Source organism: Haemorhous mexicanus, chromosome 6 (genome assembly GCF_027477595.1).
Source record: "Haemorhous mexicanus isolate bHaeMex1 chromosome 6, bHaeMex1.pri, whole genome shotgun sequence".
NCBI lineage: Eukaryota > Metazoa > Chordata > Aves > Passeriformes > Fringillidae > Haemorhous > Haemorhous mexicanus.
In genome coordinates, this window is record NC_082346.1 from 25,854,086 (window position 1) to 25,866,944 (window position 12,859).

General features: G+C 46.1%; 1 protein-coding gene across 1 annotated transcript; it reads right to left on the minus strand.

Annotated features, from left to right (window-relative positions):
- Positions 1 to 3: 3 nt before the first annotated feature.
- LOC132328925 (transmembrane protein 178B-like) lies at positions 4 to 11,654 on the minus strand. Its single transcript, XM_059849341.1, has 4 exons — positions 11,268 to 11,654; positions 4,198 to 4,311; positions 2,816 to 2,953; positions 4 to 1,647 (listed from the first exon to the last, which is right to left on the minus strand). The coding sequence occupies exons 1-4, from the start codon at positions 11,647 to 11,649 to the stop codon at positions 1,403 to 1,405; spliced, it is 879 nt and encodes a 292-aa protein (XP_059705324.1). The 5' UTR covers positions 11,650 to 11,654; the 3' UTR covers positions 4 to 1,402.
- Positions 11,655 to 12,859: the final 1,205 nt, after the last annotated feature.

Sequence of the window (12,859 nt, forward strand, 5' to 3'; positions counted from 1 at the left end):
TGAGCAAGTCTTTCAGTACTTTTAATGCCAGTTGAGAATTACAACTTCCATTTAAAAATTACACTTTTCATAAATACACTGACTTTAGCATTAAGTATCTTACATGCCACTGTATTGTATTTTAAATACAATGTAAACATCTCCAAATGCTGGCCATCTCATCTTTACCTGTGCAGTTTTTGGACGCTTGGGAGAGGGGCGGGGATGTGAGAAGGAAAAAAAGAATAGATGGATGAAAGAAAAAAAGCACTCCAAAGTACTTTGGCTGATGTTCCTGAGTTAGCCCTAGTACTTGTGCTGGTACCAAGGTCCTTAGTGCTCATTTTGGAGAGGGATCTTGTTCCAGCAGAACATGCGTGTTCTTGACACGCTGCGCTCAGGGCATTTGACAGTGGAAGGGGCAGAAGCCACACGTTCCTGAGGAAAATACACTGTGGTTCCTTTGGACACTAATGTTAGATGGGGCTGTACATCTGCTATTTTAGCAGTACTGTTATTTGAGCTCAGGGAGAATTACTCATCTCCTTTCACAGAGCAGGAGTTGCACCTAGAAGTTAGTTCAGAAGTGAAAGTTGATCCTGGCAGCTCATACTATGACACATTTTGGGAAATGTACCTCTGGTGGAATAGTTAAAAGCTGCATGTTGCATACATTTCCCCATTAAAACAAGGGTATGTTAGTTAGCCAGATGAGTAACCTTCACTGCGTAAGAAGCTGAGAAAAACTTTCCTCTGCTTTCCCAGAGTCCATAAGAGTTTTCTTGGAGTCTTGCTGCTAAGTTACAGCTAGCTCCTTTTGGAAATAGATTGATTAGTGAGTAAATAGCTGAATCCACAGCATGGAATAGCACAGGTTTCTGATTTAAATAAATTAATACTAAGAATGGGCTAATTCTTTGGCCTAAACCTCGGCTTGGATCAAGGTTCTTTTGGGAAAGGATGGCCTGAGCCAACACCAGACATGCCTGTTGCAAAAGTGTTCAAGCCAACTTCACTTAGCTCCTTGCCCTAAATTGGGTCTGAATTATACAGACCTGCAGCAATAGAGTTGGTGCGTAAACATCCCTTACAACTGGACAATAACAGGACCATGGAGGTACAGTTCAAAAAACAGCACAAAAAAAGACACTATCTTGGACTTAATCCCTTGTAAACAGAAGAAAAACAAATTGAAAGAACTGTCCCCCTTAAACCATCAATGATCAAGTTGCCAATAATTCAAACCTGGAGTTACTTGCAATGTCCGTGTCTGCGACTGGAGGCTGTAGCAGCGTCCCATGGGCTGGCATTTGGACAGCTCTGGCACTGCTCTCCACACGCTGACATGCCACCTCTTCCTGGTGTTAACCCACAGCTCTGCCCAGGCTGTGCTTTCCAGAGTCTCTCCTCGCTCTCTCTGGGGTCACACGGCCCCATTTTCTTGTCTGGGTTTTTGTACGGATGCCCGGGAGGTGTTGAGCGATGGGGCCAAAGTGCAGAGGAACCCAGCCAGCAGGGTGAGGCCCAAGCCCCCCCAGGCACAGAACATGGACCAGCCATAGCCATGACTGATGTCCTCTGGCAGCCCATAGACGTAGCGAGGATAGCGGGATAGCTCAAAATTGATCCCAGCTACGCATGTGCAGAGTGAGATGATACAGCAGGTACCTGCAGGAGAAAAGCAAGAGGGTTCTACACTGCCCTCAGACAGGTTAATTATGCTCTGGTTTTTCCCTCAGTATTTTCAAAGTCATGCATTTTCAGAATAAAGAATTACTCTTGGGGTTTTTTCTGCAGTCCTACCAGCACTCTCCTTATAAGGCAGAGGGAAAAAAAAAGAAAGGAAAATATGTAGGACTACAGGATACCTTGCTTTACAAAAAGCCAGTACTACCTTAGCACCTTTAATTGCAATTTTGAACTCAGTCATAGTTCATCATGCTTTGATTCTCCTAAGACTATTTCCAGTGTCTAATGTCATCAGATTCCAGACAGTACTTGGCCAGTTTCTCCTATGAAAGGTAATTAGCTGACTGAATCCCAGGGCTGCAACGTGCAGCACTTTTTGGATTCCACTAGGAGCACCCACACTTCTGCCAACTGCACCCTAGGCCCACAAAGCATGCCCAGATTTTTGTCATCTGCTACACATTCACTGAACAACTGTATAGGGAGAAAAAGCCCAAGAAGGCACAAGGCACACCACTATGTTTAATATACACTACTACACTAGACTCCAGGTCTATACTGCCCATTTTCAAGTTGAAAAACCAAAGTTCAGAAAAACCTTTGGTCATACAGAAGCCTGCTTCCACCCAAAACAAAGAGACGTAACAACCCTGGCAAGCAGTGAGCTCACATCCTTATCATTGAGCCGATGTCCTCCCAGGCTTGGACTTCATCATTACATGAAGATCTAAGCATCTTTGAGTACCAGAAAGGTGCTCCACATTAAGTTATGTTTGTTTGTTATGATTCCTAAGGAAAACTGGGCTAAGCTGTCTGACAGGAGCCACAGGTTGCACACTCGGAGCAAGCCAGAGGACTGTGCTCATTGTGCACATGGTCCCCGTGGCTACACACCAGCTCTCTAGAGCAGAAGGCTCATACACACACATTAGGGTCTACTAAGAAACATGCAGTACCCATGCAGGCACAGGTCCTGCCCAGTGCTGGAAGTAGTAACTGCACTGTGCTGACAGTTTGCTGCACTGTGCTGACAGTTTGCTGCACTAAGTAACTGCTTCATGTAGTCGTGGTGGGCTGATGTTACTTTTATTTTTACAAGGCAGCAATACTGAATGTGGTGACTTGAGCAGAAGCAAAAGGCTCTCACCTCCCATTAGGAAGAGCAGCCCAGCCACATACTGCATGAGCTCCTGCTGTTTGCAGCAGCCCAGCACACCAATGATCCACCCAAACAGGATGATGGAGACTGCCATGCCAATGAAGCCAGCTGTCATCCTCCGCAGATCTGAAGGAAAAGAAAAGCAAGACAAAAGACATGAAGATGGCAGTACCAAGGGAAAACAGCCAGTGCAGAGGCCAGATGTGGATTTACTGGTTCTAAAGTTTATACTTCAACCATGGACTTCTCCTTCCGTAGCTTCTTGGAGGTAGCTTGCCCATTACACTGAAACAAAGGGAATCCATGTAAAATGGCTGCATTGTGCTGTGCACTGTGTAACTGGAGAACATTTCTGTCCAAAGTACCAGCCAAATGCTCCCCAGCATGGCACAGAAGGGGTGCATCACAAACTCATGCTAGTACTGCAAGCTGTAAGGGCTTTTTCTCTCTCTCTCTCTCTTTTTTTTTTTTTTTTTTTTTTTTTTGTGCTGTGGCATCTTTCTTTCTTTGGGATAGAGTTTGTTGGGGGAGAAAATTTTCTGCTGAAAATAGAAACAGAAGAATCAAGAGGGGACACTGGAGAGGACAAAAGGATTAACGTATGGGAGGCACACAGTGTGAACTGAAAAGAGGAATAGTGGGAGGACAGAAGCAGACAGCAGATCAATACAATATTATGGGAACAACTCCAGTAACAAGCTCTAAAAAAAAGCTTGGGTACCATTGCTATCCATAGTAAAATTGCTGTTCTTGTCTCTTCCTAGTTCAGTCTCCAGCTGAACTAGGATTTCCTTGGCACTGAGTCTCACATGACAGGGGCTATGTTGAATTATGTGGGCAATGGAACAAAAAAACAGAAGCGGGAGCAAAAAAAACCGATTAAATCATTCTCAGTTACAGGCTACAGTTCAGTTATCTGTGTGGGAAGGACTTGGGCATGAGGCAGCTTGTAGGCCAGGTGCTGGTGCAAAGACAAACTGAGATGTTCCCTAAAAGAACTGGTCACCAGGAGGTTGCATCAGTTCACTGGTGTGCACACAGAAAGTTGCAACAGGATCTATACAGTGATGCAGCACCTGTGCTGTAAGCCAGCTAGGAACTGCCTGTGCCCAGATCCAGAATATGACGACACCTTGCAATTCACTACATACATCTGTATTCCTGAATTCCCAGCTTTAAGCCCCTCCAAATCCCATGTCTCTTTCCAATCATACATGCAAGGCCGCTTGCACTTCCTCACTAATCAATCTGTATCTATGCTTAGAGCCCAGTGCCATGCCTAGGATGAGGTGATCCCGAGCCCTCAGCTGGCATTGCATTAAGGCATTTAGTGATGCAAACATTGCTGAGCCCTGCTCTGGGCTACTTACGGAGCGCGTGCCACTCATCCTGCCGGATGGTGTTGGTGATGTTGATGGGCAAGTTGCGAGGCAGAGAGCTGGAGGTGTAGTGGTACTTCACAGCAGTGCAGCGCTGAATAACTCCTGTGAAGAGACATCAGTGTGAAACAGCATGAAAACCCCTTGGCCTTGCACGTGCTGCTGGGTTGGCTAGCCCAGCAGGGCTCGCACAGGGAAGCCTTCATTCAGTAACAGGGCAAATGTAGCCAAAAAAGAGCTGTTTACTTCAAAGGCTTTGGGATTAGGAGGAGAGAACCTACAAAGAAACACCAACTAAGCAGGAGCCAGGTGTCTCTCCAAGAAGCAACAGCTGAAGTTAAACAGTAATGACAGTCAGGAAAAACATGTCTAAAAGCTTTCTAGAGGAACTGCTATGATCTTTTTTGGGATGTCTAAGGAGACAAGAATGTGGCCAAGCACCAACAGGACCGCTTTATCTCTAAGAAGACAAAATTGTAACACTTTGAAAATTTCGAATGAATGCTGGAAAGTGAACTGCATAGGAGAATCTTTTGAATTCACTCCAATAGTCATTGGCTCTTTGCTTTACTTTCAATGAACAGTAGTATCCAGGTAGAATACTATGTTTCCATTATAGCTTAAAGAAAAGTGTACCCCAGATGTAAATGTGAACTTACAAGTACGCTCTTCTTGAAAAGGATTTTTAATTTAGAAATTGGGGGAGATAAACATGGATGATGGAGTAGAAGAGAGCCACCAGAAAGATAAAAGAGCTAAATAGTAGAAAAAGTTCCTCTTAAACAGTGGCTACAGGGCCATTACCGCTATTTGAATGTTGGAGCAGAAGAACCATTCAAAACAATTTTTAATTTAGAAATTGGGGGAGATAAACATGGATGATGGAGTAGAAGAGAGCCACCAGAAAGATAAAAGAGCTAAATAGTAGAAAAAGTTCCTCTTAAACAGTGGCTACAGGGCCATTACCACTATTTGAATGTTGGAGCAGAAGAACCATTCAAAACAATCAACTGGCCAGTGAGCTAATTAGGCTGGTGAACAATCACTAGCAGGGAGCTGCAGATTCAGTGATCAGCTTTGCAAAATACACTAGAAAACCCAGGAGAAGAATTGAGCTTTCTGTGGCTCTCACAGCAACGAGAAGCTTGATTTTGTTCTCTAACAATGTTCACTGGGACTGTACTGACCTGCTTTCTGCAAGGACCTGCAAAGAGGAAGCCCCCATTTCACAAGATCAGAAGCTGCATATGAGAGGCCCGGGCAAATCCAGCCATCAGGCCAGGGAGGGAAAGGTGATCTGAATTTCCTCCCATTTCAAGCAGGCTCCAATTCTCAGCAGTGCTTCTCACCACCCCTTCCCTGGCTGTAGCTCCCTGCTGCTTCCCCAGCACCACAGAGCACTTCCAGCTGCACACAGTACACAGAGGTGCTGCCCTTCACCTGCAGCCAGTGGCCCTCTCCTACTGAGCAGTTCTCCCTCCTTGCACTTACCTCAGGAACAAGGCTGTGGAGCCACCTGAGCCAATGATCAGCAAGACAACCCAGTGTCAGAGGCTGCCAGTTCATTTGCAAAGGCTGCAGACATCTGAGTTAAGAACTTAGGCCATACACAACACATCACAGTAGCTAATCAAATTTCACCTGTGACTGCTGACTGAGCTCAATTTCAATATGGACACGATTTGCATGGGTTGTTGAGAAATATGTAAATACAACAAACTAATGACATCAGATTTCAGATTATAATGCACTGCATTCATTAAAAGTATTATTTATGCACTTACATTCCTGACCATAAAAGTAGTGCATATGAAGCAGCATTTTAAATAAGAGCAAGGATTACTATTTTTATAGCTCATTAAAGAAAAAGCAAAAACTAGAGACGTAAATCCCTTATGATCAAAGCTATGGACTTCTCAGCTTAACACAACACTAAGAAAAATATTGGCTCTTTATTATTCCAAGAGTTTAACATGTAAACTAAAACTAAAACCTCTCCACCTTCACATACAAAACTGGTTATTTAGAAATTTTTGGATATCAATTCATTCTGCCTCTGGTTTAAAACCTGTACACCTAATCCTTTCTTCCCAAGAATTCAAAGTGCTAATTTTATATAGTTAGCACATACAATTACATTACATTAAAACAGCAAATTTACAAAAAAAAAATTAAAAAAAAAAATCTCAGGAGTGCACAGATTTCAGGGCTTTAGCTCAGTGCAGACCTCTAATCCATAGGCTTGGTAACAGCCTTTGATTACACCAGCACAAGTCATTTTTCCAACAAGATTCCATTTTCCCAAGAGCACAGGCTGGATCCACTCTAATGTGAGCCACTACAGGCAAAACAAGGGAGGCCTCTCTCTGCAGATCTTCTATAAAAGTTGAAATAGGCAGGCAAGACAGTCAGGGACTTGGAGAAGCAGTGAGTATGATCTCAGCTGGATACCTAAGCCACTTTCTACCAGGAAATTTTAACACGCACCCAGGCAACCTTCAGAACCTCGATTTTGCATTTGCCATCACTAGTCTGTGTTTCCCATTTTTTGAGTGAATCTCTAGGTCTCACTTGCAGAGATGCCATGCACTCAAATATGCACTCCACAGGACTGCATTTAAAGTCATATAACACTTTGTTCTCTAAGTACTCAAGAAAAAAGTAAAAATCAAAATCAGGTTTGCAGTCTAAAGTTGTTGTTAAGTAAAAGGTGTTTCAAAGGTACTCCAGTAAGTCCTTGGACCTGAGCCTTACAGACCTGAAACTGCAGTCTATAAAATAGGGACAGCATCCTGCCCTCCATTGCAGAAACCTGCTAGCAAAGTGATCTCCTTTTTGTTTACAACACACTCGGACAAGTACCATAAGAAAGCCTGCCAAAATTAAAACTTTTGCCTTCAGGCAAGGGCTTGAATAGAAGAGAGTCATGTGGTGAACAACAAGTGTGTGTTGTCTGTTTTGGCACACAACTACATTGGGAATACAGGACAGAAAGAGGCAGGTGCTTCCTCCTCCTCCAGGTCATTAGTTAACCACAAAGCACACATCCAAGAAAAAGGTTAGGTGGACAGCCTGATGCCAGCATTTCTAAGGGCTTTAACAGAACACTGTGAGAGTCACATTGCATGTACCATTTTCTTGATTAAAAAATAAACATGAACGGCATCCAGCAGTGTCACACTGACACTTTCACGGCCCAGCTACATTCCTGTGCCTTCTCACAGCCAACATTGTTTCTAACACCTTGTCCTCAACATGGTTTTCTTACCCCTCAGGATTTCAACTGCAGACAGGTTCCCCTTGGAACTCACACAGCCCTTGGAAGAGTGTAAGTGTCTCTGGACGAGTTCTTTTTCCTGATTGAAGACCAAGGATGGGAAAGGTCAGAAAATGCTTGCTAGACTAGCCAGATAGCCAGGCAGAGCGCAGGCCCCTTGTTCCTAAGCTGCCAGAAACATGGAAACACCAACCCTGCTGGGATATATTCAGTCTGTAATCCTGGGCTTAGCACACCCTGATTTTCAGTTTAGTTTTTGTCTCCAACTTTGAGACATACAGTTTTTCTTTACACAATGTGCCAGAGGTTTATGAAGAAACAGAGGGGTTAATTTTCAATCCTGCTGTGTGGCCCAGTATCAGAGCAGTCTGACTCTCACACTGGGAGAGACTCCCTACTGCCCACGAGCAGCCACAGCCAGTTAGCAACTAAATACCATGTGTGGCCTGGCCCTCCCCTCCTCCTTCATGCCCCAGGACCAATTGCCATTAAAGCTTCCTGGCATTTTCCTACCATTTCTGCCCAGGATTGTAAGGAGCACCACAGGCATGGATTCACTCTGTCCACACTGTCACCCAAGGGCCACCAGATCAAATGAATCAACCTTCCTTTAAAATTCCACAGGAACTCTTACAGATCCCACTGACAGAACATACTTACCAAGGACCATGACCAAACACATCAAGTTTATTAAACATGCCACTTTAACAGATCCTCCACAGACCTCACAGGCAATCTTGTAACTCTTCCCACTTCCCATCAGTCAGAAAGAATGGGAAGTACAGACACCAGGACTGAGCAGTTTTCTCTCAAGGCCCTCATTGTGGCCCCAAACTGGTGTGTTCTTCTGCTTAAGCATCCAGTGGTTATCCTCACTTTCTCAGCTACATTGTGGTACCAAGAAGACTTTTCAGTATATATGAGATGTAACAGTCCCACCCCAGAGACTTTTCAGAGGAAGACTTAAAAGCAATAAAATCCCTGGTTTATCAACAGTGATGAACCTTTTATTTTTTAATTCCTTCACTTTAGGGATGTTAAAGCACACGTTGTTCAATGGGCCCACCAAGTCATCCAAAGCAGCCTGTTAGAATCGATCTTTCCCAATTCATCATCTTCTACTGTCACCATTTTGTAAGCAACACTTATTTACTCTACCAATAGGTAGAGAAGACCCCTAAACAACATATAATGAATCCCTCCAGGACCTTTCTACTTAAGTCCATGCAGATGGCTGTTGTTGTAGCATCAGTTACTGAATGTGGAATCCACACAGCACAGGCTCTACAAGATGACGTGTAGTGCTCCTGATCTTACACTCAGAGAACCTCCCATATGTGCACAGAGATCCTCTCAGTTTCCCCACCAAATGGTTCAGTTCTTTGCCTTCTACCTCTTACTTATTGCTAATCTCTATTTTTCCCATGTGGTTTTTACATTGTTCCTTCTTTTGCCTTTTAATTGTATCTTTGAAATGAAACTGTGTAGTTTTTCACAGTTCCAAAATAGTAATTTTGCATTTTAAGAAAAATCTCACATATCATTCCCATCTTACATTTAAACATTTCCCACCTCTCAGTTTTGCACTACATTTTCTGACTAGTTTTTTTCCTTTTAAATACATGAAGTGAATATATCTTCCTTTTTTTAATATCCCAGATATATAAATGGATGCTTGTATATGCATCATTAGCTACAATGCTCAAGTATGCAAGTTTCCATGAAACTGCTTTGTATTAATAGCAGTAGATTAGATGGACTAGAAATCCATGGAATTATCTATATGAGTAAGTGTATTTATGGACTTAAGTAATTTATTCAGAATTCAGGAGAGATGCAGAAAGGAAAGAAATCTTATTCCAGAGAGACTAGAAAAAAAATGGAGACTATAAACCCAAACCAAAATTACCACAGAACTGTGGGAAAAAATAAAATTTACTCCTCTTTCACGAAAAGACCATAAAAAATATCTAGATTAAGGAATACTAGGAATAAAGAAAGGCATCACACATCACCAAAGAGCTAGCTGAAAACTTAATGCAAATTGAGGAGGAATAGGGCTTTCAGCAGTGCACAGGAGCAATCTTCAGGTCACACCAGGGGAAAAAATACCTGCTTTTCCTTTTCATAAGCACCAAATCTGGTATCATGCTTCAGAGAACAGCTCAGATGCAGCCACACCTGACCATCAGTCAGAAAAGGCTGCCTAATCCCAGTTGTCAGAGAAAAGACAGACACAGTGGGAACAAGGAAAGGCTGCTAGTAAAGCAGGTCAGGAGAAGGGATAAGAGTCATATCTATTTAAAGATCTGATTCTACAAGAACTATTATTAATAATTTCCCTCTATAAGATGACACATAAATCTTTACAGTAGCAACTGCAGACCTAATAGGCAAAGAATATAAGGGGGGGCAATGCTTTTTGTAGGGAAAGGCACAGTTTTTAATTAGAACAGCTGGGGAAAAAGGAAATAAAGCAGGGAGGAAACATTTTGGATTTAGAGTCTTTCCAGTTTTACCCATCAAACACTGAGAAAGACCCTTGACCACCCTGTAATGGCCTGCATACAGAATGTAGACTCTAGCCTCTCTATGTGACTTGTTGTGGTGTTGGGAAAATACCTCAGAAAGAGAAGTATTGAGGACCAAACTAGTATTCTTACCACCTGTTCCCCCATCTTAGCTAATCTCAGTGGGAGCTGAAAGCATTTTGCTTGATGTGAAGAAAAAAATACATAAATATTTTACATGACAGCCACAATTAATAGAAAGAAATTAATGAGTTCCCTTTTGGTGAAAGGAGTTCAACATGGAAATAAAAATGAAATGACATAAAATGGATCCTAGGAGAATAAACAGAGAAAGAAGCTAAGCACACAGGATTAGTATTTTGAGAAGTAAGAGTCACTGCTGTGCATTGGAAAGAACGGACAAAGACGAGCTGAGATTCACAGTGCCAGTCCATCCAGGCTCTGCTGTGCAGGACTGGCGTCACAGTTGGAAGCCAAGCTGAAGAACTGCTCTCGCTTTCTTAAGATAGCATTTCCATTTTGTGCCTCAATGGAAGCACTTTCCCCAACTCCTACTCTCTCTGCGCTAATATGTACCTGCTGGAACACGAAGTCCTGTTATTTATCATTAACCATACATAACCCATTGACTTCATGGGTCAGCCCACTACGTTATTTGTACCATCAAATGCAGGACTTTTATTTATACCTCATGGCCTGCTTGGCTTTGTACCATGTGCCACAATAGTAGCAGATCCATAGCTTTCTCTCCTTTCACCCCTGGGGCCCTGAGTGACATCTGCCACCATGAAAGCCTGGCAATCTACTGCAGCAATGAGAGCTCCCTCATGCTAGAATGGGAACAACAGGTCCCTTTCACCTTGCTGCAAAAATCACAGTGCTGTCAACAACACTGCATGTTTCTCAGCACTCAATTAGAAGAAAGTATCGGGGTTAAGAGGACGCCCACCGAGAGTCAGGCCCTGCACTGGGCCCCCGAAGGGGCTCTCTGAGGACGCGGTCCCACCCAGCACTGCAGCATTTCTAGCAGAGAGGGAGGCGCACAGGACCCGGGATGGGGTCAGCGCCGCGCTCGCCGCTTCCCGCACGCCAGGGACTCTTGGAGCCACGGGTCGGCCGGGCTCCATCCGCGCCCGCCCGCCGGCCCGGTTTCGCCCTGGCAGCGGCAGCCGCCGCCCCGCCCGCAGCCCCGGCGGCACCGCGCTCAGCACCACGGACAGCGGCGGGGCCGCCGCCGCCCCCCGCCCCCGCACCTTTCCGGATGAGCTCCTCGCTGTCCGGCTCGTAGCCCGCGCGGTGGCAGCGCCTCCAGAGCCCCGAGACGGTGGAGTTGAAGCGGCGGCCGCAGTGCGAGTCCAGCGCGGCGGAAGCGGCGGCGGCCGGGGCGGGGGCCGGGGGACGCCCGGGCAGGAGCGCCCGCGGGGGTCGGGCGCGGAGCGGCAGGTGCGAGCTGGGCGCCGACATGGAGCCGGGCGGGTCGCTGCGCTTGTGGCCGAAGCCGCGGCAGCGCTCGCGGTGCCGCCGCGCGTCTGTCTCGTACCAGGAGTCGGTGCCGATGGCCACGGCCAGGAGGGCGAGGGCGGCGGCGGCCAGGAGCAGCCCGGTACCGCTCAGCGCCTGAGCCGCGGCCGCCATCTTACCGCGCCGGGGGCGGCAGGGGCGGGCGCTTCCCTGCAGCCCGGCTGGGGCCGCCGCCCGCGGCACCGCCCCCGGAAGGGACGGGTCCGCGCCCCCCGCGCCGCGGCACCGCGCCCGGCTCGGTCCCGTAGCGCGGCATCCCCCGCGCTCGGCCTCACGGGGGTCCCGAACCGCCCCCGCCGCGGCGCCCGGCTCCTGCTCCGCGGACCGAGGGCCCCTCCCTTGGCGGAGCCCGTGGCCAGGGCGGTGCGGGGGTGGTCGCGGGCAGCTGTCGGGGGATGGATGACCGGAGGAAGGGGTGAACGGACCCTCCGAGCCTTTCCGCCGCCTCCTCTGGCCTGGCAGTCGCCCGTCCCGCTGGCTTGCCCAGGGCAGAAGGGCAAAGACCAGCCCTGCTCAGACCGCGGGAGCCAGCAGTTTTTCAAATGTACACGAAATGCAAACGCTACCCGCAACATCATTTGTTGGCTTTTGGATTATGACTTCTCCACCCTTCATTATCAGTTAATGGAAAATAAGGCCTGAAAAATGTCCATCTATTTTATGCAATGAGAAGCAGATTAAATCCAAGCCATTAGTTAAATGCAGCATTTATAAGGGCACAAAATCCCTCTGATTCCACTTGTTGTATAGGGCTTGTTCCTCCAGCTGCAGCACTACCAGTCAGTCCCCAAAGCCAGTTGTTAGGGCATTGTCTCATCAATTCTGGCCTCCAGATAAAATCATCTAGTGATATGCTATGCCTAACTACTAATTTAATGTCCAGTTTTGAAATCCTTAGCTTAGTAGTTTTAATAGGTTCCCAGGAGCAAATGCTCAAGTGTAGGAGATTCTGATCCTTTCTCCCTGCCACCACCTTCCCCTTGTCACTTCTTGGTGTCTCGGCCACACTGAGCACAACCTAAACACCCTCCCCAGCACTTCTCCCAGCAACACTGCCCAGCAGAGAGTACTGCTTATCTCCCCTGAGCACTCTGCCTGGTGGAAACATGCAGCAGCCTCAGCTAAAGCTTGTTCTAACCACATTTCTGCATGATCCTCTTCGGCAGTTTGCACTGGACAGATGGGATTACCATCCATGCAGCTGCACACTGGTGCCTGCAAGGCAGACAAATTGAAAGGGCTGCTGTCAAAAGAATTTTCTTACACATACCAGATAAATTAAGTCTGCCACAGCAAGAATGAAAAATAATTTTCAAATACAATC

Coding starts and splice junctions, on each gene's coding strand:
- LOC132328925 (XM_059849341.1), bottom strand. CDS start 11,649: ATGGCGGCCGCGGCTCAGGCGCTGAGCGGTACCGGGCTGCTCCTGGCC. Junction 4,312..11,267: donor CGAGGAGCTCATCCGGAAAG/GTGCGGGGGCGG, acceptor GTCTCTTCACAG/GAGTTATTCAGCGCTGCACT. Junction 2,954..4,197: donor GGATGAGTGGCACGCGCTCC/GTAAGTAGCCCA, acceptor CTTTTCCTTCAG/ATCTGCGGAGGATGACAGCT.